The sequence below is a fragment of the Cyrtonyx montezumae genome, unplaced genomic scaffold, assembly GCF_038088225.1.
Source record: "Cyrtonyx montezumae isolate F1298 unplaced genomic scaffold, pur_monq_1.0 scaffold_20, whole genome shotgun sequence".
Classification (NCBI taxonomy): domain Eukaryota; kingdom Metazoa; phylum Chordata; class Aves; order Galliformes; family Odontophoridae; genus Cyrtonyx; species Cyrtonyx montezumae.
In genome coordinates, this window is record NW_027071937.1 from 8,587,643 (window position 1) to 8,607,814 (window position 20,172).

The 20,172-nt window shown below is 51.3% G+C and overlaps 1 protein-coding gene and 1 long non-coding RNA gene across 2 annotated transcripts in view; both read left to right on the forward strand.

Annotated features, from left to right (window-relative positions):
* Window positions 1-15,984, forward strand: part of LRSAM1 (leucine rich repeat and sterile alpha motif containing 1) — a 29,704-nt gene extending 13,720 nt beyond the window's left edge. Inside the window, exons 8-25 of the mRNA XM_065737679.1 lie at window positions 972-1,093; window positions 2,164-2,254; window positions 3,240-3,370; window positions 3,991-4,020; window positions 4,852-4,974; window positions 5,459-5,598; window positions 6,398-6,442; window positions 7,420-7,490; window positions 8,252-8,351; window positions 9,496-9,583; window positions 10,363-10,437; window positions 11,825-11,905; window positions 13,283-13,378; window positions 13,943-14,041; window positions 14,574-14,705; window positions 15,091-15,172; window positions 15,425-15,573; window positions 15,836-15,984. Coding sequence (XP_065593751.1) covers window positions 972-1,093; window positions 2,164-2,254; window positions 3,240-3,370; window positions 3,991-4,020; window positions 4,852-4,974; window positions 5,459-5,598; window positions 6,398-6,442; window positions 7,420-7,490; window positions 8,252-8,351; window positions 9,496-9,583; window positions 10,363-10,437; window positions 11,825-11,905; window positions 13,283-13,378; window positions 13,943-14,041; window positions 14,574-14,705; window positions 15,091-15,172; window positions 15,425-15,573; window positions 15,836-15,961 — 1,781 coding nt within the window. The 3' untranslated portion in view covers window positions 15,962-15,984. The remainder of the gene's footprint in view (window positions 1-971; window positions 1,094-2,163; window positions 2,255-3,239; window positions 3,371-3,990; window positions 4,021-4,851; window positions 4,975-5,458; window positions 5,599-6,397; window positions 6,443-7,419; window positions 7,491-8,251; window positions 8,352-9,495; window positions 9,584-10,362; window positions 10,438-11,824; window positions 11,906-13,282; window positions 13,379-13,942; window positions 14,042-14,573; window positions 14,706-15,090; window positions 15,173-15,424; window positions 15,574-15,835) is intronic.
* Window positions 15,985-17,779: 1,795 nt separating this feature from the next.
* Window positions 17,780-18,783, forward strand: LOC136049124 (uncharacterized). Its single transcript, XR_010622271.1, has 2 exons — window positions 17,780-18,138; window positions 18,319-18,783. It is a non-coding gene; the product is annotated as an uncharacterized LOC136049124 (long non-coding RNA).
* The last annotated feature ends 1,389 nt before the right edge of the window (window positions 18,784-20,172 follow it).

Genomic DNA, 20,172 nt, shown 5'->3' on the forward strand with positions numbered 1-20,172 from the left:
GTCAGGGGAATTCTAAGTAGAAAATAGTTCCCAAATTTTCCCTGTGTTATTAGGATAAACTAGAGTTGTTTGACTGCTTCTTAACAAACGTGTGCACTGTCTGCCTTGATTTTCTACTGTGTGGTTCAACTCCTGGCTCTTCAATGAGACAGTCATCATGAAATGATGATTCCTTTCATCCCACTGTCCTTTTGCAGAGAACAGGTTGTTGGGTCAATCTCAAGAGCTGAAAGCTTCCTTGTGTGCCTTCATGTAGCTAGCACTTCAAAACCCAAGCTGACTCATTTGTGTGTTGAGGGATGCCACGAGGGCTGGAGGAACACATCTTCCTCCAGAAGCATGAGACTCAGAGCTGGGCACCCAGAGCCTTGTCCTGTCAGCTTGTCCACTGAATCCCTCCAGCTTTGCACAGCCCTAAAACAGGGGTCACAAATAATACCTTTTCAGAATACTTCTGGGCATTGTGTCATTAATCTGGGAGAAAAAAAGAGGTGTTACAGTTGCTGCTGAAACAGGGAAGAGGATGAAGAGCAAGGAACCTAGCAGTGCTGTTCAGCTTATATCTGGTCTCTGACTGCTACATTTGCAGTCCCACATTCAGTTTCTTTTGTCTTGTTTCTGATATTTACTCTCAAGGGAAGAACATCCCGTGTTACAAATGTTCTAATAAAGAGCACAGATTGAGTCTGTCATGGTGTCCTCAGCTGAGAAGGCTGATTTGGCTTATGGAAGCACTGTTGGGTCTGTGTGGATGGGCTGTGTACAAGTTGATCTTGAGTCCCATTTGCCTCTGTTGGCAATGTAGTATTTGGAGTCTTAACGTACCCCATGACAGCACTGTCCCTGCAACAGAGTATGGAAAACAACTCGTAAGAGGCTCTTACAAGTTCAGGTTGGTGTTCCAGTAGATGAGCTTTCTGATTTCTGCTTTGGTAATGTTATGTGCTACTAAATGACTTTTCACTCCATAGGCAACAAGCTGAGGGAGCTGCCTGGGACGGTGAGTGGTCTGCGGAGCCTGCGCACTCTGAATGTCAGTGAGAACCCGCTGCAGGAGCTGCCCAGAGTGCTGGCTCACGTCCGCATGCTGGAGGTATGCACCCAGCCAGCCCTGACTGCCTGACCTGGGCAGCTGCAGGCTGCCGTCCTTCCTACTTGCTCAGTGTTAAGTTCAGCTTAGAAAGTGAATTTCTAGGGCTTGGTGGCACTCACTGCAGGGGACTGTAGCTAGGGCATATGTGGCTCATGGTGTCAAAAGTATGTTTTGCATACTCTCCTGGTTTGGTCTTTTCTGATCACTTTTTGCCAAGGGTTAATCATGGCAAAAGTAATCTGTAGGGGATAACCTCTAGGTATTTTCAGTTATGGCTGCTTCTGAGAGTCTAAACAGAGCCTATGTGCTCAGTTTAACTCAGATTCTTTCCACTCAGGCTGGTTCTAACTGAGCAGATTGAATGTTTCTGATGAGGTTTTTGCCCCTGTTGCGTTAATATATCTCTGACTGACTGTCAGCCTCCATAGGTTTCTGGCTCCCTGGAGAGCACATTCAAAATGATACAAGCACCAGCGTTTTTATGGGGATGTCACTTTCTGGCTGCCAAATTTGTCAGTACTAATCTGTGCAAGTGTCAGGCAAAAGGGCTGACTCAGACACCAGCACTGAGGACAGGAATAAATGCTGTCCTGTCCTGAGGATGCAGCATTAGGATTCTCTTCTGTTGTCTCCCTTTGGTGAAGTGGTTCCTTTCTGGGCCTTCCTGCTAAGTCCTTCTCATCAGGAGGCAACGTTAAATATTGTTGGTGGCCACAGTAGAACAAAACTCCGTGACAGTACCTCTCCTCTCTTAAGTGTCACCATTTCAGCTCAGAAGTTCTTAAGTAAGGGACAGCAGATTCACCCCGTCCCTGAAAGTTGTCAAACACTCAGCAGAATTCAACTAGATGTGGATGACATAAATATTCTTTCCACTACTCTGCCTTTGTTTTGAAGTCCTAAAAAGCACTAGCACTATTAACATGCTAAGAGACAGGACTCCGTGGTTTGGTTATTCTGGGGTACAAATTAAATCTTGCAGTTTATTCTCCCGGGTCCCAGGCTTGAAACAGTTGGACTGTGACTGGGCTGTGACAATAACTTGGTGCTCTGTGTGTTCTGTTTTGGAGACACTGACCCTGGATGCTTCTTCCATGACCTATCCATCACCCGATATTTGCAGTGCAGGTACAGAGTCCATTCAGCAGTTCCTCTGCAAAGGTAAGCAAGAAGAGTCTGGATGCTGGTGAGAACTTCCAGGGCTGTGTTGTGCTCTAACTATTTAGAAAGGACAAACGTGAGGGTGGCTCTGCTTCAGGTGGTTTCTGATGCTCTGCACACAGGGCAGGCAGGTCAAGAAGTTATGTGTAAATAAGTCTCTGCTGGCAGACAGGCTTCCTTCCTTGAAGCTTGCTTCTCACTGTCAAACTGAAATTTAGAATGTTTTTGTTAAAACATCAGGACAGCTGGGTCAGAGGCTTCCTGTGTGAAGTCACTGCATCTCACTGTGCTTTTGTTTTCCCATTTGTATTTTCTCCAATGGGAGGTTTTGGAACCACTTGATTTCAGCTGATGCTGCCTTGGAACAAGGAGGTAGGCTCAGCAGGTCCCTTCTGCCCTCATTTTCTATAGGAAAGGGACATTTTTATTTTTATTTTTTTAAGAAATATGAGAACAGTTTGAAAACTCAGAGGAAAAAAATAACAAACCAACTTTATGAAGACTGCATTTAATACAAACAGGAAGGCATGGTAGAGATTTTATGCAGATGAAGTGCATTGTGCTAACGCTTGAAAGCAAAGGACTGTCAGAACTTATTTGAATGTGAGCAAATGATCTTTTGCAGCCCCACAGAAATGAGTATGCCTGTATTCATGTAAAGGAAGCTTTTCTCAGCAGAGCATCAGCCCAACTCCAAATGCTCAGTCTGTTTTTGGAGGGCATCCTCTCCTGTGATTTTAGAGATGGGAGCAGCACTTTCTGCTTCTGTGCTTCCTCCCTCCATGCTGAGCTTTTATCATCTTCCTGGTGGGAATGGGATGGCACTCTCTCTTATCACAGCTTCTTGTTGCAAGACCTACATTAGTTCTTATACCACCTGTGCTTGGAGAGAGAGAGCACAGTTGGAAGCTGTCTCACAGACAGGCCAGCCCTCATTCATGCTGCCAGGCACCAAATGTCTTGTTTTGTATCTGATCTCTTCCAGAGTGTGGAATTGCATACTACCCTCCCTCAGAGTACGTGCTGCCTGCACTGGAGAGTGGTGGAGGAGAAACATCAGTGGATGGGGTGGGCAGGACAGTGCACAGATACTTGGAGGAGGAGAGCAAGTGGCAGGTGAGGCTCCACTCCATGTGAAGCCCTGTGAACAAGAGAGCAACAGTACCAGAACCAGGCATGGCACCATGGGTGTGAGTGGTTCACCTCCTCCCTGGGCTGTTGGGAATCATTTCTGACTCCTAGAAATGTGTTGCAGAGAACTGTCTCCATCCTTGGAGATTTTTGTCACTTGGCAGGACAAGGAGCAATCTGATCTGATGTTGAAATTAGCACTGCTGTGAGTAGGAGGTTGGCATACAGACCTTCAGAGATATCTTCTGGCTCCAGTTTTTCTATGATTGTGCTGATTTTCTGAGATGTATTAGTTTTAATCATTACTTTGAAAACAACAACACAGAAAACACCCAGTGATTCACAGCCAAGTGCTGGACATTTTTCCAGCCCTATCTGGGAAAGGTGAGACTAGACCTGTAATTATGACAAGTTATGTAAATTCTGTGGAGTACATTTCACTGGTCTTGGAGAAATGTGAATGACTGGACTTTGGGAATATGTTAATCTTTACGTGCCCTTGCTTGATGTATTTACTCAGTTAGGGAAAGATAAAATGTGGGCTAATGGTGTCTAAAAAAAATGGCTCCTAGAAGTAAATACCTCCTGGTACTTCTCTTTTTCAGAACAAGTTCTCAGACTACGAGAAGAGGAAGGTAAGGATAAACCCCTGCCAATGCTTTATCTAGAGAGTAGGACCATTTCTATTTCTTGGTTTCCATTTTTCATCTGTTTTCTCAGCCAAAACTGAATGTTTTGAGAATGGTGATCTTGCAGAATGTCCTCAAAACCTACTCACTCCTCACTGCAGAATACAAATGGGAGCATAGGGAAATTGCAGACTGTATTGTCTGACACATGAGCTGCAGAGTCTCTCATGAGCAGTCAGTTCCAGTTTAAGTCAGTCCCTGTCTGCAGAGTTGGATCTGGAGCTTTCACACCAAGAAAGCCTTTTGTTTGCCTATCTGTGCTGAAAGCTCAGTTTACTTTTCATGTGAGGTGAGCGGATGTAAGGCACAGGCATACTGAGCTCTGTGTAGAGGCAACACACACACATGAAATCAGTTTTTCTCATGTATCCCCTCATGTGGCTCATCCTGTCCCTTTGGCTAGGTCTGCTCTTGGCTAGCTGCTTCCCTTCACTTAGTTGTCTTCAGACAAGAGTCCCTTACCATCTGGAGCTGAACACAGCTTTAATTTTGGACTTCCCTCCTGGCTTGGAGCAGAAGTTCCCTCTCTTTCTGTTTTATAGGTTGATGCCTTACTATGAAAGGGATTGCAAGGAGTAGGGAGGCTGTCATAAAGAGAACAGCAACTTCTGCCTTGCAATTTTTGGTTTCCTATCAAACCTCTCGTTCTGCCTTTTGGCATTCTCTCTGATAGTTGAGGGGATTCATGTGGCTTGTTTTACATTGACAGCATTCTTTCTTATTTGAGAGGGAGCAGAGCCAACACTGCTGATTCCTGGCATTCATCTTTCTTCCCAGGAAAAAAAAATGCAGGAGAAACTTGAATTTGAGCGGCGCTTGAACATGGGGCAAAGAGAACATGCTCTGCTTGTTCAGCAGATCAACAGTCAGAAGGATGAGATACTGCAGACAGTAAGAGAGGTAGGTCTTTTCTGGGTAGGAGCTCTAATCCCTACTCACTCGCTGAGCTAGGGCTGTGCCTGCTGCCTCAGACAGACTCAGAGTGGTGTTTCCATACAGAAACTTTCCTTCTGGAGACAGCAGCTCTCTCACTATACTCAGTGTTTTGCTTTCTCTTCTGGGGTTATTAGGGATACTGCAACAGTCATTTGACAGGTGAGAGAAGTGCTGTTTTGATTGTACAGATTGGAGTACTTTTTTTTCTTTCATCTTTCCCATCTGTAATTGCTTGACTTCACAGATTCTCAGCATCTCCTTGGAAGGACCTTGGAGTTGTTCCTCATTTCCTTCGTGTTTAGGTTGCCCCATCAGATGAGAGTTCTCCTTTTTGTAACATCTCCCAGGAGCTGCCTGGGTCACTGCAACCATTATCTGGCCCTGTACAAGACGCTACCTTTCCTAAACTGACCAGATTCTCCTTTGGTTCTCTTTTGCCTTGGCCTAGGATCAGATGAGGCTGGAGGAGGGTCTGACAAAGCACCAGCGCCATTTGGAGGAGGAGCGCCTGAAACTGCTGCAGGAGCTGAAGCAAACAGAGCAAGGCATTGCCAGCCGTATCCAGAAGCTGATAGAGGACAATCAGAGGTGAGGCAGTCACAGGGCATCCTGTGCAGGCAGTGAGCTCTATCCACTGGGGGCTCCTGTCCCACTCTGAATTGTTCATTTTGGCCTCTCTGATAACTGATCAGTTGTGATACTTAAGTGAAGTGCTGGGGATGTATCCATAATGTGCAGTGCATGCTGCTTCTGTAGTCCCTGTCCAGACTGCAGCCTGTGGACACAGCTCCCCAAAAGGCCTGCAGGCTTGATTACAGAGCCAGACTGTCCCTGCAAAACCAGTGAAGTTGTACAGACTCCTCTGCTGTCCTTGCTGTGGACATGGTAGTGTTTCTTCCTTTCTCGTGCATGTTGGCTACATTGGATTTGTCTGCACTGAAGTATGTGCTCATAGATTTGCAAATAAAAACACCACTTTCCCAGCTGCCACTTACAGCAGAACAGGATTGGTGAATGTGGATGGAGTGTTAGTTGTTTAACTGCCAAAATCCCACTTAAATGAAGTGGAATTTGGCATCTCAGAAGAAAATATTTCACACATCTGTGCTTCTGAAGTTTTGTGGTGCTGTGGAAAAATTTGAATTCCTCATGGAAGTTACATATTTGAACAGTGGTCCTCAGTGTTCCTTCTTTGTGCTCCTCTTAGAAGGTACATATTTAAGCACTGACCTAGATCTTCTGGATCTCCTATAATGCTGGTGCAAGGTTACCAGCCTGCTTAAGTCTGGTCTTCTGTGCGTGAGAAGCCAAGTTGTTTTCTGCTTACTTGGGGGAGCAAGGTGTGCTGCTTAGCCTTATGAAAACCTTTTGTTTTATCTTTATTTAGGCAAAAGCGAAGTTCAGACATTCTGAAATCCTTGGAGAATGAGAGGTGAGTAACCTTGAAATGAATTTTTCTAGAAAAGGGACAAGGGCTTTGGGACCCTCAATTCTGAGCCCCCAGTTTGAATCCATGTTATGTCAGAGGGGTCATTCTCTTATTTGCTGACTGAAAGGCTTCCTACTGCTTTGGCTTTAGCAGCTGATTCTGTTCACTTGGAAGCAAGATAGATGTGCTTGGTTTTACCCAGTTGGGCAGACCCTGTGGACTGGTGATTGCACCTCCTTTTCATCTCAGAATGGTCCTAGCTAAGGAGTTGGGGAACAGAGCCCTGTATTCTACTATCAAGGACCAACAGAAATCTGCTGGAAAGCAAAGCACTTATAAAGGTGATCCAGTAACGTGTACAGGAAGAATACACCACACCCAGTGCTGCCATTCAGACAACACTTTGAGCTGACTTTGCCCCCAAAACTTGTTTTGTGCAGCTCTCCTCTACTGATATGTTGTACTCTGCTTCCACCAAGTGCTGGTGCTGTGATGGAGTAAACTGACCTGGCTGGAAAATATCCTCTTTGCGTGGCAGGTAGTTTTTAAGTCACACCAGTTCCTGGAAGGTTAAGTGGTGGTGTGTGTAATTATGCTGGGACAGGGACAGGGAGGTAGGAATGGAGACCAGCCTCCTGCTTACAGTGGCAGTGCTCTCTGAAGTCAGCTTTAAAGTGCTCATCAAGCCTCGAGAGAAGGAAGCTGACTTCCCAGTCCCTTGTTAGGTCTTCTGGGATGAACTTTCCTCTGTAAGAAGCAATAGTACCCATGGTTTTGAGGAAATTTTTGTTTTATTTTTCAATAGAGTACCCTTTCCAAGAAGTCACTGAGACTTTTGAGTCTCTGATGAGCACGTGGCTTTCCTGCACAGGTTGCTTGATGAATCTGCTCAGCCTCAGGTTATGAGCTGGGTGAGCAGGAGAGGGGTGAGGCTGTGCTTCTTTGAAGGAGTGACTGAATTATTCTTGTTTACTTGCTAGAATAAGGATGGAACAGCTGATGGCAATAACACAGGAAGAGGCAGAGCACCTACGCAGAAAGGAAGTGGCCTGTAAGTCCAAATAACTGTTTGGGGTGGTAGGTTACTGGAATGACCTGGGTCCTTTGGAAGTGCCCTTAATGGGTGATAACTGTATAGGAAATGCTGTGCTGCACACACGTTCTTGCTGCTTGTGGCTTGATGCAGAGGGGCAGACTGGGAGGGGGTAGCATTGTACACATACTGTAGCTGATGCAGTGCTCCCACCTGCAACTCACTCTGATTCTCAGGTGTGAGCTGTGTCCCTGGTGTAGCTAGAACGTGTTGCACAAGCAGTCTGAGGCTGAAGGTAAAGCATCCTGTGTGCACACAAAGTATATTTTTGAAGTACCAGTTGTTAACTGTTCAGGTTCATGAGACAAAAAGCATTTTAGAAGGTAAGCAACAATGCCACAAGGGAACCATTTCTGCTCATTGTAAGCATGAGCAGATCTGTTGGGGTTACAATGGGAATGATGTGTGTTGTCACCCTAGGGACAGATTGTTCACAGTGGTGCAGACAGGGCTGCAGCCTGTCTAAGGCAGTGATTTTGCTTCTCCAAACACTGAAGAGATGCAAGCAGAGTGGGGTTTATTTATGTAACTTCCCAATAAATAGCCACAATTCCTGTAGCTGAATGAATCTCCTTGTAAATGAATGAAATGGAAACAATGACAACGTGTTGAAATGAGAAGGCACTATTAATTGCAAGTTATTGTAGCAGCAGTGGCAGGTTAGTGTCTGTTCTAGAGACAAGCTCCTGATACAGCCTGACTGCACTTCTGTCTCCTAGCTGCCATGCAGCAAATGCTGGCTGAGAGCTACAAGAACAAACTCATCCAAATGACCTATGAATCTCGTCGGCAGGACCTTGTCAGCCAGGCGTGCTCCAGGTATGCTGGGACATCTGTGGGGCTGGAGATGCTGTCGTGAAGTCCTTTTCTTGCCAACAGACCCTGGTGTAATTCTCATGTGAACAGCCAGGAATTTCTGCATCTGCAGGAATGCAGCAGGACAGCTCTGTGTGAGCTGAGTGACACTGCAAATTAAAGAACTATAGTTAAATGAACCATCTCTTAACCACAAGAACATGAAATATTAATTGTACTTTGAATATTACATTTTTACACCATTTATTTTACCTTGTACATCCTGCTAAGAATGGAGGATGAAATTAGACTGGTCTATTTGGTTAGCTACTGTCAGACTGTAGTACAGAGCCTCCTAGGACTATCTAGAGGATTGTTTCTTTTTCCTTTGTATTAATAGTTATGATGCAGAACTTCCACTAGTGGAAGCCAGAGCCTTTCATCTGTTGCACTCATGGAATTTTGGTAGTTGTGCTGGATGAATTACAGAGCAGGCTGAGTTTTTTCATGGTTGGTTTACAGAGTCGCATTCTGTTTCTTAAAAACAAAGCTCTGTTCTCAGATGTGATCCTTCTTGCAGGGTCTTTGTGGAGGTAAAGCAAACTGAGAAATTAGGGGAAGAAGAATTGAACCTTTGGACTTTATTGCCCAGAGAGCTGAGACCTTATGCCCACTGATACATACAAGATGGAACATGTCACTCCAGGAAAACTGTGTGGAAAATTCCATCACAGTGAAATTGAGCAGTGAAAATGAGCCAGGTAGAATTGAGCAGTGTTACAACAGAGCAGTTATATTTCACATCTTGCAATATTGTAAAGGAGGCACAGAATATTAAAAGTCCTCTGGACTTGAAAGATTACGTGGATGCTGTTTGTGTCTGGGTGGGGTGCTTTGCGTTGCTGTGAATGCAGGAAGTTCTAGCTCTTTTGATTTACAAGAATATGAGAAATTTAATCTGGGAGTGGCTGACGCTGGATAGAATTAACGTTGTGTGCCGTGCTCTGCCCAGCAGAGGGCAGAGAGAAGACGCGGTCCTGTCTGCAAGTGCATGGAAGGCGTGATCCCAACACTGATGTGCAAATTCATCACCTGAGCAGCTTGCTGGGGCAGCCACAGCCCCTGCTTGGATTTGCAATAACTCCATGACAAATATATTTTCATGCAGCCTGGCTGAGATGGATCAGAAGTTCCAGCAAATACTGGCTTGGCAACAAATGGATCAGAACAAGGCTGTTAGTCAGATCTTGCAGCAGGTAGGCAAGAGAGCAAATTGCATGCAGGGGGAGACTGAAGAGAAGCTGCAGGATTCAAAAGCAGAGTTGAGAGTGACGGGCATGGGAGCAATGGTTGCAGGGCTGGGCTGTTTGCAAGGATTGTTTTATAGAGCAGTATTAGTTAAACTTGGAGACAGGTATTCTAATAAACTAGCTTTGGTATTTGAGAGAAAAAATGCGTTGATACTTTAACTAGACTGAAACTTCCCATAAAGGACAGCAGCACAGATCATGGGAAGCGGAACTGGTGTGATGATTACTGCAGAGGATTTTGAGATTTCAGAGGGTTTGAGGAGTCCTGCCTTCAGGGCAGATTTATTGGGTGACTTTGGACAAGCTTCCTGGATGCCTTTGGGAAGCAGTTTCTAAACATCTTCTGCATTTGAATACCTCATTTTGAACCTGAGACCTCTTTGGCTCGTTCCTCAGAGGTGCTGGGAAGTCATGCCTTGTTGCACAGACCTGGCAGCCTGTGTACTCAGTGCTGCTGAGGGGTGGGACTCATATACAGCACTCATAACGTGTGTTTGAAGAGCATGACTGTAACTTCCATGTCTCTCTGTAAGGAGGGTTTTACTTTCTGGTCAGACATCTTTACCTTCTGTTGAGATCTAAGCCATGTTGTGATCGGGACACTGTTCATGCAGAGTTAGCATTGTTCATGTGTACTTGAGGCACTGCAAGGCAGCAGGGTTTCTTTAGGCCGTTCACATCTGTGTGAACAGTCCACACTAAGCAGGATGTTGTCTGTCCCTTAGAGTGAGATGCAGAAAGCTGCCTTTGAAGCTCTCCAAGTGAAGAAAGATCTTATGCACAGACAGATCAGGAACCAGGTAAGTCAGCAGTAGAGAAAAGAGCAACCAGCTCCTCATCATTTGCTGAGACCCTTCTGAAAAGATCAAAAGGCTGTGTGCATAGGGCAGGAAGGAAATGGGGAGCTCTTGTATTGCTGAGAGCACTGTAACAAAGCATTGTGCAATGCTGGATAAACTGCAGTCTCCCAGTACTGTAGGAGAGGGTATAAAGTCAGATTTTTCATTTGTGGAGTGAGTGGGATTGCTGTTGCTTCAGTCATCTCAAAACTGTTGTGGATGAAGCACTGGGGAGTGGTCAGTAGAGGACAGCCCTGCGTTGGCTCTGTAGGGGTGGTCTGCAATTGCAAATACAGTTTCCTTCAGGTTTCCCTGGTAGTGCTGTCGTCTCCACATGAGTCCACTGCATCTCCATCTAGCACATTGTAACTGCACTTTGAGCCATAAGTTCACCTTTTCTTTCCCATTCTCAGCCTGCCTTTCTGAGCAACGTTCTGCAAAAGGTGAAACAAAACAGTCGGGGGAAGACCAAGAGCTCCTGGGGAGGTGGCAGTGATTGATGTGTGGAGATGGGTTGCTGGTTTCTGACACAGTGTTCTGGTTGCTTCCCTCTCTTGATCTGACACTACGAGAAAAGACTCTGGTCTGGAGTTGGTAGCTAAGCTCAAGGGCTTTGATATATTCAGTCACTTGGTGACCAGTCTTTGCACTGTGCTTAAAGCCTATGGATTTTACACAGATGAATCTAACGGCCTCCCATTGCTTGAGATCAGTAAGAGCCCCACAGTTTGCTTGCTCTTGCTTTGTAAACAAAGGGAGTTTGTTTCTTGAAACAATAGGCTGAGCCTTTTGCTACCAAAACCCATCCCACCAGCATCCTGCAGGGCAGGGCCCTGGTGTCAGCAGGGATTTGGTGGTAGGTGGCACACAGGAAGCTGTGTGGCCTGGGGAGAACAGATAGCCTGGCTGGTGGGGGAGCTGGGCTCTCTTCTTGGCTTTGCTGTGGGATCTTGGGCAGCTCACTTCACCTCTCTGTGTCTCAGTTACCCTGACTGAAAGAGCATGTATCATGATGGGAGTTGCAGACACCCCCAGTCCGTCTGCAGTTTGAATAGTGGTGCTAAGAGGACTTTGATAACAGCTGCTTTCCAGAACGGCTGCTGTGTTTGGCTGAATGAACTGATTGCACTGTGATTCTAGACTTGAACAGAAGGTGTTTAGAGCAGAGTGGAGGCAGTTCTTCAGGCATGAGACAAAGAGCATGTGTCATGGTAGGGCACTAGTGTTCCCAAACGCAGGGCGCTCTGCAGTGTCGTCCCCCCAAGGCCAGCAGTTAGACCTCATTTTGAAAGAGTGTAAATCAAAACCATTTCAAATGTCAGTAAAAAATGTTTCATCTTCTGTTTAGATTAAATTAATAGAAACAGAGTTATTGCAGTTGACACAGCTGGAGTTAAAGAGGCAAGAACTGGACACAGAGACGCTGCAGGTATGTAGGGCTCTGGGACTGCCCCACCACCCTCTCTCTGCTCTGGGATTGCAAAAGCTTCACTTGCTTCTCTTGCTTCTTGCAGTTTCCAGGTGGTTTTGTGCTCAGTCAGATGGGTACTTACCCCCAGGACACCAAAAAACCCTCTTTGTCACTGTAACATGGAAACATTGCTGCTGCTTTTAAAATTCTCGATGAATTTGCAGGAAAGAGAAAAGTAACCTGGCCCTGATAGGAGTGGGCAGCTGTAGGCCTGCTGGGTGGGGAAGGATTTTGTGATCAGTTGTTGGCTCTCCCAAAAACGCCTGCTGAGCATCCCATGTCTCTTCACGTAGCTGTGTTGTTTGGTTTTAACTACCCAGTGGCTGCCAGCTCTTCTGCTTCATTTCTAGGCCATGACTCCTAGGCTCTTCCACCCCACCATCCCACTGCTCACTGGGTTGACTCCATCAGCAGTCACACGTTGAGAAATCTCATGTTTGGCTTAAACAGCTCAGCTTTAAATTTTGTTGGTACACCTTTGCATCAGTTTTTGACTTGTGTGCTCTATTTGGTTGGGTCACCTCTTTAGTCAGCCTGAGAAAATGAGGATGTATTCTCATCCCCCTCTGTGTGTCTGTCGGGGCACAGTGTTTGCAGCTACACCAGCACACACCAGGAGAGCAGACTGGGGACAGCTCTGTCTGTCTCCCCTCTGCTGTTTGGTGGTCTGCAGCCCAAAAGTTCGTGCTGCCATTGAGCCCTGATGGCTCAGGCAGTGCCCACAAAGTGCTTTGGCGGAAGCACTCCTGCTGTGCAGCAGTCTGTTGCTCCTCCTCTGAGATACAGGTGCTTTAGTACTGAGCTTGGTGAATCACAGGAAAGCAGGGAGAACAACAACAAAAAAAGCCCTGAGCAAGGGAGGTGTTTGCACTGGTTATTCTTTCCAAGGTTGGTCTGGAAGAGACCAGTGCTGACAGGGTGTCCACAGCTGCTGCTGGTTGCTCCTTTGCATGCCTGCAGGATTCTAGATGTACTTTCAGGTGGTTCTTTGATTCAGAGGAGGACTACAAACACCTCTCATGCCACTCAGTGAACTGTTAGTGCAGTGATGAAGAGCTGCTGCAGGCCAGCACTGCCTGGGGCTGACTGGGGTGTGCTGAGGGTTGGCACCACTGGTGAATGGTCAGAGCAGGACTGTAAGAAATAGGTTTGCCATGCCAAAATGAGGATTGAGGCCCTCTGCTCAGCTGTGCTGTGCAGCCCATGGAGCTCAGGGCTTTAACATTTGCAGTGACTGTTCTGGGTATATGGTAAGTGCTTTGCTGGAAATCAGGGTGGGGGTTTCCTGCAGACCTGTGGTCTGGAGAAGTGGATGCCACAGTCCTTCTGTTGCAGGGGGTGATCATGGAGCAACGCCAAGCACTTGGTTACCTGCTGCAGCAGCTGCTCAAAGAAAAGAAGCAAAGGGAAGAAGAGTTGCAACAAATACTGGTAACGAAGGCCCTTAATTCATTCTGGGCTGTAGATGATGCACAAAGGCAGGCTGCAGGGAGAGAATCCATGGGTCAGCATGGGGATAAAGAAGAGCAGGGAGGGGCTCTGAGAGGTCGTGTCCAGACTCACACTTCAGAAAGTGCTGATGTAAGCTCTGGGGGCAGAGTTACCTCCAGTCCCTGGTGCAGCGTGATGTCCTGTCATCTGAAACCTCCCCTGCTTCCCCCGTCTGGGAACAGTCTTCCCCATTGCTGGAGAAATCACAGCAGGGGATGAGCACAATCCTACTGGGTGTCTGCACGTGGCCTTGTAGTTCTGAAGACCTCTGGACTCTCCTGAGCTTCAGAAGGCTGGGCTTCAGCAACTAGGGCAGAGCGAGAGAGGGATGCAGAGTCCTAGGGGGTGGGATGGGGGGGTCAAAGTGGGACCAGCCTGGCCATCCTCTGAGCCAGCCCTACACAGCCAGGCTGCTGGTTTCCTCTTACACGTACAATTCAGGCTGCTCTAAATACCACTTACTACATTATCTCAGGCTGTCGAGTGAATGAGTTTGTTTTTCAGTTGGAAATGGAAGCAAAGAGTGAGACCAAACAGGAGAACTACTGGCTGATCCAGTACCAGCGCCTGCTGAACCAGAAGCCACTCTCCCTGAAACTCCAGGTTGCTGCTGCATTTAATGCTTCTGCTGTAGCATGCACACTGACAAATTGCTCTGCTTGACAGATGCACGGGAAGCGGTTTTGTTTCAGCCAAACCTTGAACAGCTCCACCCAGCTCCTTTGTCCCTTACAGTACTGAGCCACGGACTCTGTGCTATGGGAATAGTTGTGGGGTGACCCCAGAGAGATTGATCTGAGCTCCAGCTGTGGTGTGTGTCAGCTCGGGTTGACAGAGCAGGTGCTGCTTCACACATAGCTGCCAAAACCGCTGTGTTTCATTCTTCCAAAACCAAGGCATTTTGAATCTCGCTCGTAAAACATTTGGGGCCGGAGCTCCTCTGGGTGTTGGGCCGATGAGTTTTAGTGCGTTCAGGGCAGCATAATGCAGCATTTTGCTTTTAGCAGGGCCTTGTTCCTGAGAGCAGGAGCACGTGCACTGCCTTGCTTGCCACCAGCCATGCATGGTGTCAGGCAGCAGTGCCCCACACCTTTTCTCCAGGGCGAAGTCTGAGAGCTTGCCTTGTGTTTTGCAGGAGGAGGGCTTGGAGAAGCAGCTGGTGAACCTTTTAATCGAGCTGTCAGCTGAACAGTATGTGCCTGTCTTTGCACACCATCGAATTTCCTTGCAAGTGCTCAGCACCATGACTGCCAGTGACCTGGAAAAGGTACGAGACAGCAGATACACAGCGCAGCGCAACGCTCGGCTGCGACTGACCCTGCTGAGCTGAGCTCGTGGCTGTGCCACGGGACAGAGTGCTGGAGCTCCTGCTGTGCCACATGGGTGCAGGGGGAGATGCTGGTGCTACCCTACGCCCCATGCAAGCAGGTGACAGCTTTCCCAGAGCACCTGCAGGGTGAGCTGTAACTCAGCTCTGCCTTTCAGTGTCCCTTCAGCACGTGGGGAATTCCTCATCCCGGCTTTGATGCCTGATGGAGATTCTCCCCTGTGACGTGAACAGGTCTTGCCAGCACGGCCAAAGAGTTTGTGTTGTTCTCTTGGAGATACCTCCTTTCTCAGCCCCCCCTGACAGCCCTCCTTTCGCTCTGCAGATGGGCATTGCAGAGGCTGGCCTGCAGCGTGCCATCCTCAGGCGGGCGCAGGAGATCCTGGCTGTGGCGAAGACGATCCCAGGTACCAGCAGATCTCTTCTGCCTGCTCCTTGTCACGTCGTGCAGTACCTGAGCCTTCAGAAGGGAGATCTGCAGGGCCAGATGCCCACCTATGGGGAGCATTGCTGTGCAGGGCTTGTGTGTGTGTGGAGGGGGGAGTGGTGGGGAGTGCTGTGCTGTCACCACTGACTCTCTGAGCCCTGAGCTTGCAGCTGTCCCTGTGTGGTGGGAGATGGAGCTCTCCTCGAGCTCAGAGCTCTGCTTGTGGTTGCAGAGCTGCTGAGGACAGAGGACACTGAGGTCCCTGCAGCCACAGAACCCAGTGCCCCTGAGGAGGAGGCCCTGAGCTCAGTGGTCCCCACTGCTCCTCTGCTGCAAGGGGATGAGAAGAAGTCAGAGTGCGTCGTCTGCATGGAGCAGGAGGTGAGAACCCAGCACATGTGCTGCCAGAGCAGAGGTGGAGTGAGGGCCAGCCAGGACGTGGCACCCCAGGGCTGTTTCCCTGTGCACTCTTTGCACAGTGCAGGGGCTCAGGGTGCTGGCTCTGTCTCCCAAGTCTGCAACTATAGGTGCTATAGGTGTCAACCATCACCCCCAGCTTCCTCCTGTACTTTGACTAAGTGTGGTGGTGCTGAGACTATGGTACAACAGCACAGTTTGTGTCCTCTGCTCTCTCTTCCCACAGGCCCAGACGATTTTCCTGCCTTGTGGCCACGTGTGCTGCTGCCAGACCTGCTGCAAGCAGCTGCAGAGCTGTCCCCTGTGCCGCAAGGACATCGCACAGCGCATCCGCATCTTCTATGGCAGCTAGGCAGGCTGGAGGAAGGCACGGCTGCCCAGCTCAGCACACAGAGCAAGGCTCCTCTGTGTCAGTACCAAATCCACTCGCACAGCGTGACCTCTCCCTGCACGCAGCCCTGGCTGCCTGCTGGCTGCACACAGGGCTCTCAGCAGCCCTCCACCCTCCTGGTGGCTTTTCAGCCTTTGCCTTGGGTTCATTCTCCATCCGCCATCCAGCCTGCCTGCCTGCCCGCCCAGCCTGGGAGCACTGGGGGACGGATCTGGGTGTGCTGGTGCTTGCTCTGGCTGTGCATTTGCCTTTGGAATTGCCTCTTTCTCAGCAGGGATGCAGTCGGTGCCACCAGGACTCTGCAGCTCCTCTGTTGTGGGCACGGCACTGCCCTTGTGCTCTGGTGAATTCTCCTTCGGGAGGACGTGTCCAGGGATGTGTGATGCTCTGGGATGCTCCTGTCATGGCCGAAGGTGCAGGGCTTCTGCTCTGGCAACCGGTGGCAGTGGGGCTGGGGGGGCTGCAGTGGGGGCAGGGCCGAGTGAGGTGCTCTCCGTCCCTCAGTCTCACTCCCTTTGAGGAACAACATCTGTGCTGATAGGATTCTGTGGTCCACAGCCGCCTCAGAGCCGGGGCTGGAGGACAGCTGTGGGCAGAAGACATTCCTCAGTGAGACATCCTGCCACGAGAGCCAGCTGTGCCCTGTGTGCGTGTGTTGGCATTGCCATTAATCAGTAACAGTCCCAGTGGGGCTATTATTCTCTTCACCCTAAGTATAAAACCGAGATAAGCGCGGTCCCGCTGCGGCCCTTTCCCGCAGGAGCAGCCATTAAAGCCAACTGGTTTCTGCTGGTTCTTCTCTCCCTTTTTATTGCCCCGCCTGTCCCCGCGAAACCTCCTCCGGGCCCACGCCCACAGCTCGGGGCTCCGTCACCCCGCGCGTGGTGCCGGCAGCGGTGCACGGCGGGGAGCAGCGCATCACTGCCGCTCTCGTGGCGGTGCCGGGGGCCGCGGGCTGAGTGCGGTGCTCCCGGGGCGGCGGTAATGAGTGACAGAGCCCCGGGCAAGGTCCGCCTGCCCGGGAAGCCCGGGGCGGGGGGAGCGGGCGGGGCCGGGCCGCCCCTCGTCCTCGGGAGCGGCCCCGCTCGGCCGCACATGGGTTGGACGGCGGCGGTCGGGGCGGCGGTGATGCGATGCTGAGCACCGACGGCCGCCGGGTTGGGCACGCAGCGCTCCTCGGAAAGCAAAACGACGGGAGCGGCACGTCGCGCCGAGGTACTCGGCATCTCGCGGTTCTGTGAAGGAAGAGAAGAAGCGAAGCATTTCGTTTGACGGACAGCGGGCAGATAACGCATCGCGAGGCCGTGCCCCGGGGCCGATCATCCCTCCGTCCGTTCGGGGTCCCGGGCAGCGGAGGAGGAGCCGGGCAGCCCCGCCGGGCACCCCGGGGCCGGTCCGAACTTCAGCCCCCGCCTTCCAGGGCACGGCCGCCAACCGCCTCCGGTCTTCCGAAGCGGGAGCGGCCGCGTGGCACCGCTCGGGAGCGGCATGGCGGCGGGGCCGGAGGCCAACGGGGAATGCGGGATCTGCTACGAGGCGTACCGGGGCGGAGGGGGCGGCCGGGCCCCCCAGCAGCTGCCCTGCCGTCACTCCCTCTGCCAGAACTGCCTGCGCAAGTTGGTGTGCCGCGCCGCCGCCGTTGCCTTCGTCAGCTGCCCCTTCTGCAGGATGGTGACCCCGGTGCCCGACACGGCCCCGGGCGCCCGGGGGACGACGTCGGTCCCGGGGACCCCGCACCGCGCCCGGCTCGCGGCCGGGGAGGAGGAGGAAGGGAATGAAGGCGGCGGTGCCCGCGGTGCCTCGGGGCGCTCCGTGGCCGTGGAGGTGGCGTGCGCGGCCCACGCTCCCGTCTTTACGGTGAGCGGCATGGTGACCCCCTGCAGCCTCCGCCGTGGCCCCGAAGCGCCGGGGGCCTTCGTGCTGGGGCTGCCGGGGCGGGGGATGCTGCTGGACTCGCAGCCGCCCCTCACCTCCGTGGAGAACCTGCGCCTCGGCTTCGCCGCCGGGATCCTCATCCTTATCGTCGCCACCTTCTTCCTGCTCGTCTTCCTTAAGTAACGACGGGAGGGCTCAGGGCGGCCCCCGCCGTCCCGTGCCGGAGCCCGGCTCTGCTCCGGGCAGACACCGCGGACCCACGGGTGCCTCAGGGACTTCGGGCTCGGCCTCAGCGCGCAGCGGATCCCGCTGAGATGGGCAGAGGATGGGGGTTCCGCACCCCACGGGATCAGCCCCACGATGCGTGAGCTGCAGAGCGCTCAGTTGTGGCCGTGCGGCACCAACGTCGGCCCCGGAGCATCGGACTCGCTAAAAATTAACAGGTTTCAGCGCTTTCCTTTACCCCCCGGGGTCTGGCTGCACCCGCACTGCGGTCACGGCTTTCCCGGAGCCTTCAGACACCGCAGGGCAGCACGGCCGCGCCGACACAACGCCCTGGAACGTTCCTCGGGCTGCATCCACCCCCAGGACCCAGGAGAAGGGCCGTGGGCTCCGTGGGCTCCGTGGGCTGTGGCCGCCCCGCAGAGTGCCGAGGGCGATCCGCCAGGATCCGCAGTACTGTGGTGCACTTCGGGGGTCGGAGATGGGCATCGTCCGCCCCCACCCGGCGGAGAGGACCACACGAGATGGGATGGGAAATGTCTGTGCTGCTTATCTGCTGGTGAAACGCTGTTAGAAAGCAGCTTTCTGCGCTCGGAGCAGAGCCACAGCCCCGGCTCCGGCTGTACGCACAGGGACCTGGCAGCCGGGGAACGGCACCCGGGAAAGATATTAAAAATGCACATTGGTCTGGAGCCGTCTGCAGTCATTTGTCCATACACCCGAGGCCAGGAGAGCTTTGCACCAGAGGGGTTTGGGAGCACGAGGCACCATCCCACCCCCAGCAGCCTGCACAGGGGCTGGGCACTTTACAGAGTGGGGGTCCTCAACCTTCCCTGGTGCACATCCCATCGCGTCCCAGTGCTGCCCCACTCACTCTGTGGAGCACTGAGCAGGAGCCAGGGCAGCCCCTCTGTTGGAGGTACCCATCCCTGGCTCAGGATTGGGCAAACAACCCCCGAGCCTCCTCCCCTCCTCCCTTCCAGGACCACGGGCTGCAGGGAGGCACGGGGCACGACAATGACTTCAGCGAGGTGCTGAGATTTAGTCAGGAAAACTTGTGGGACGCACAGGCCGAGGTACAGGGAGCTGCCAGCACACACGAGGAGCAGTGGCACGTGCTGTGCACACTTCCAGCCCCATCCATCCCCACCCAGCACAACTGCTTCTGCACAGCCAGAGCTGCTGCACCTGTGTGAGAAGGGCCCCCCCGCGCTCCTCTCCCACACTGCTGCTGGAGAGCTGGGCTAGCTCCTGCACTGCACATCTCTGCAATCTCTGCAGTTCTGTATCTCACAACAGTCTGAGGAGCTCCTCCTGGCCCTGAAGGGCTTTAATAGCAAGAATGCCCCTATAGTTTCCTCCCAGAAGTTTCCAGATCCTTTTGTTCCTGATTTGAGCTTGGCTTCCAAGCACACACAGCTAGACCATAGGAAAGCCAACGCAGGCAGAAAGAACAGGTTTAATTGCACTTTATTTATCAAGAAATGAAATGCAAGTCCTTCAGGCTACCTGTAACAGGAAACAAGAAGTGGAATGTGTTAGTTGCAACCTGCTCAGGGCACTGTGCTGGAGCCACAGCAGGGGTTGTGCACTCAGCCCCACACGAGGACGGTTCCCACTCACCGTCACCATTCAGCACCGCACTGTTATTCAGTCCTTTGATTTCTGTGAGGAAGTGCTGTGCCAGCAGCCACGTGGCTGTGCCACAGACTTTGCTCTCCTCCCCAGTTTCTGCTGCCTTTGGCCATTCTGCCACACAGAGGGGCAGGGAGCTGACAGCTGACCTCGCTCTTTTCCCCTCCCAAGGAAAGATGGCACAGACCAAATTCAGCAGAAGTTAAACTGCGGTGGAATTACCGTAGTAACTCCCACCTCCCTCTCAGAGCAGGGCTGTGTGCGTTGCCTGTTTTAGTGATGCTGTATACTGTCCCTACTTCTAAGTCACATTAAATGTGGTGAGAAATAGAAGTGCCACGAAATGCAACCGGAGTGCACAGCTCCGCTGCCCCTCATCGCCCCCAGAGCTGAGCCACACAGCTCGGCTGTGTCACAGCGCACTCACCACCACTGCACTG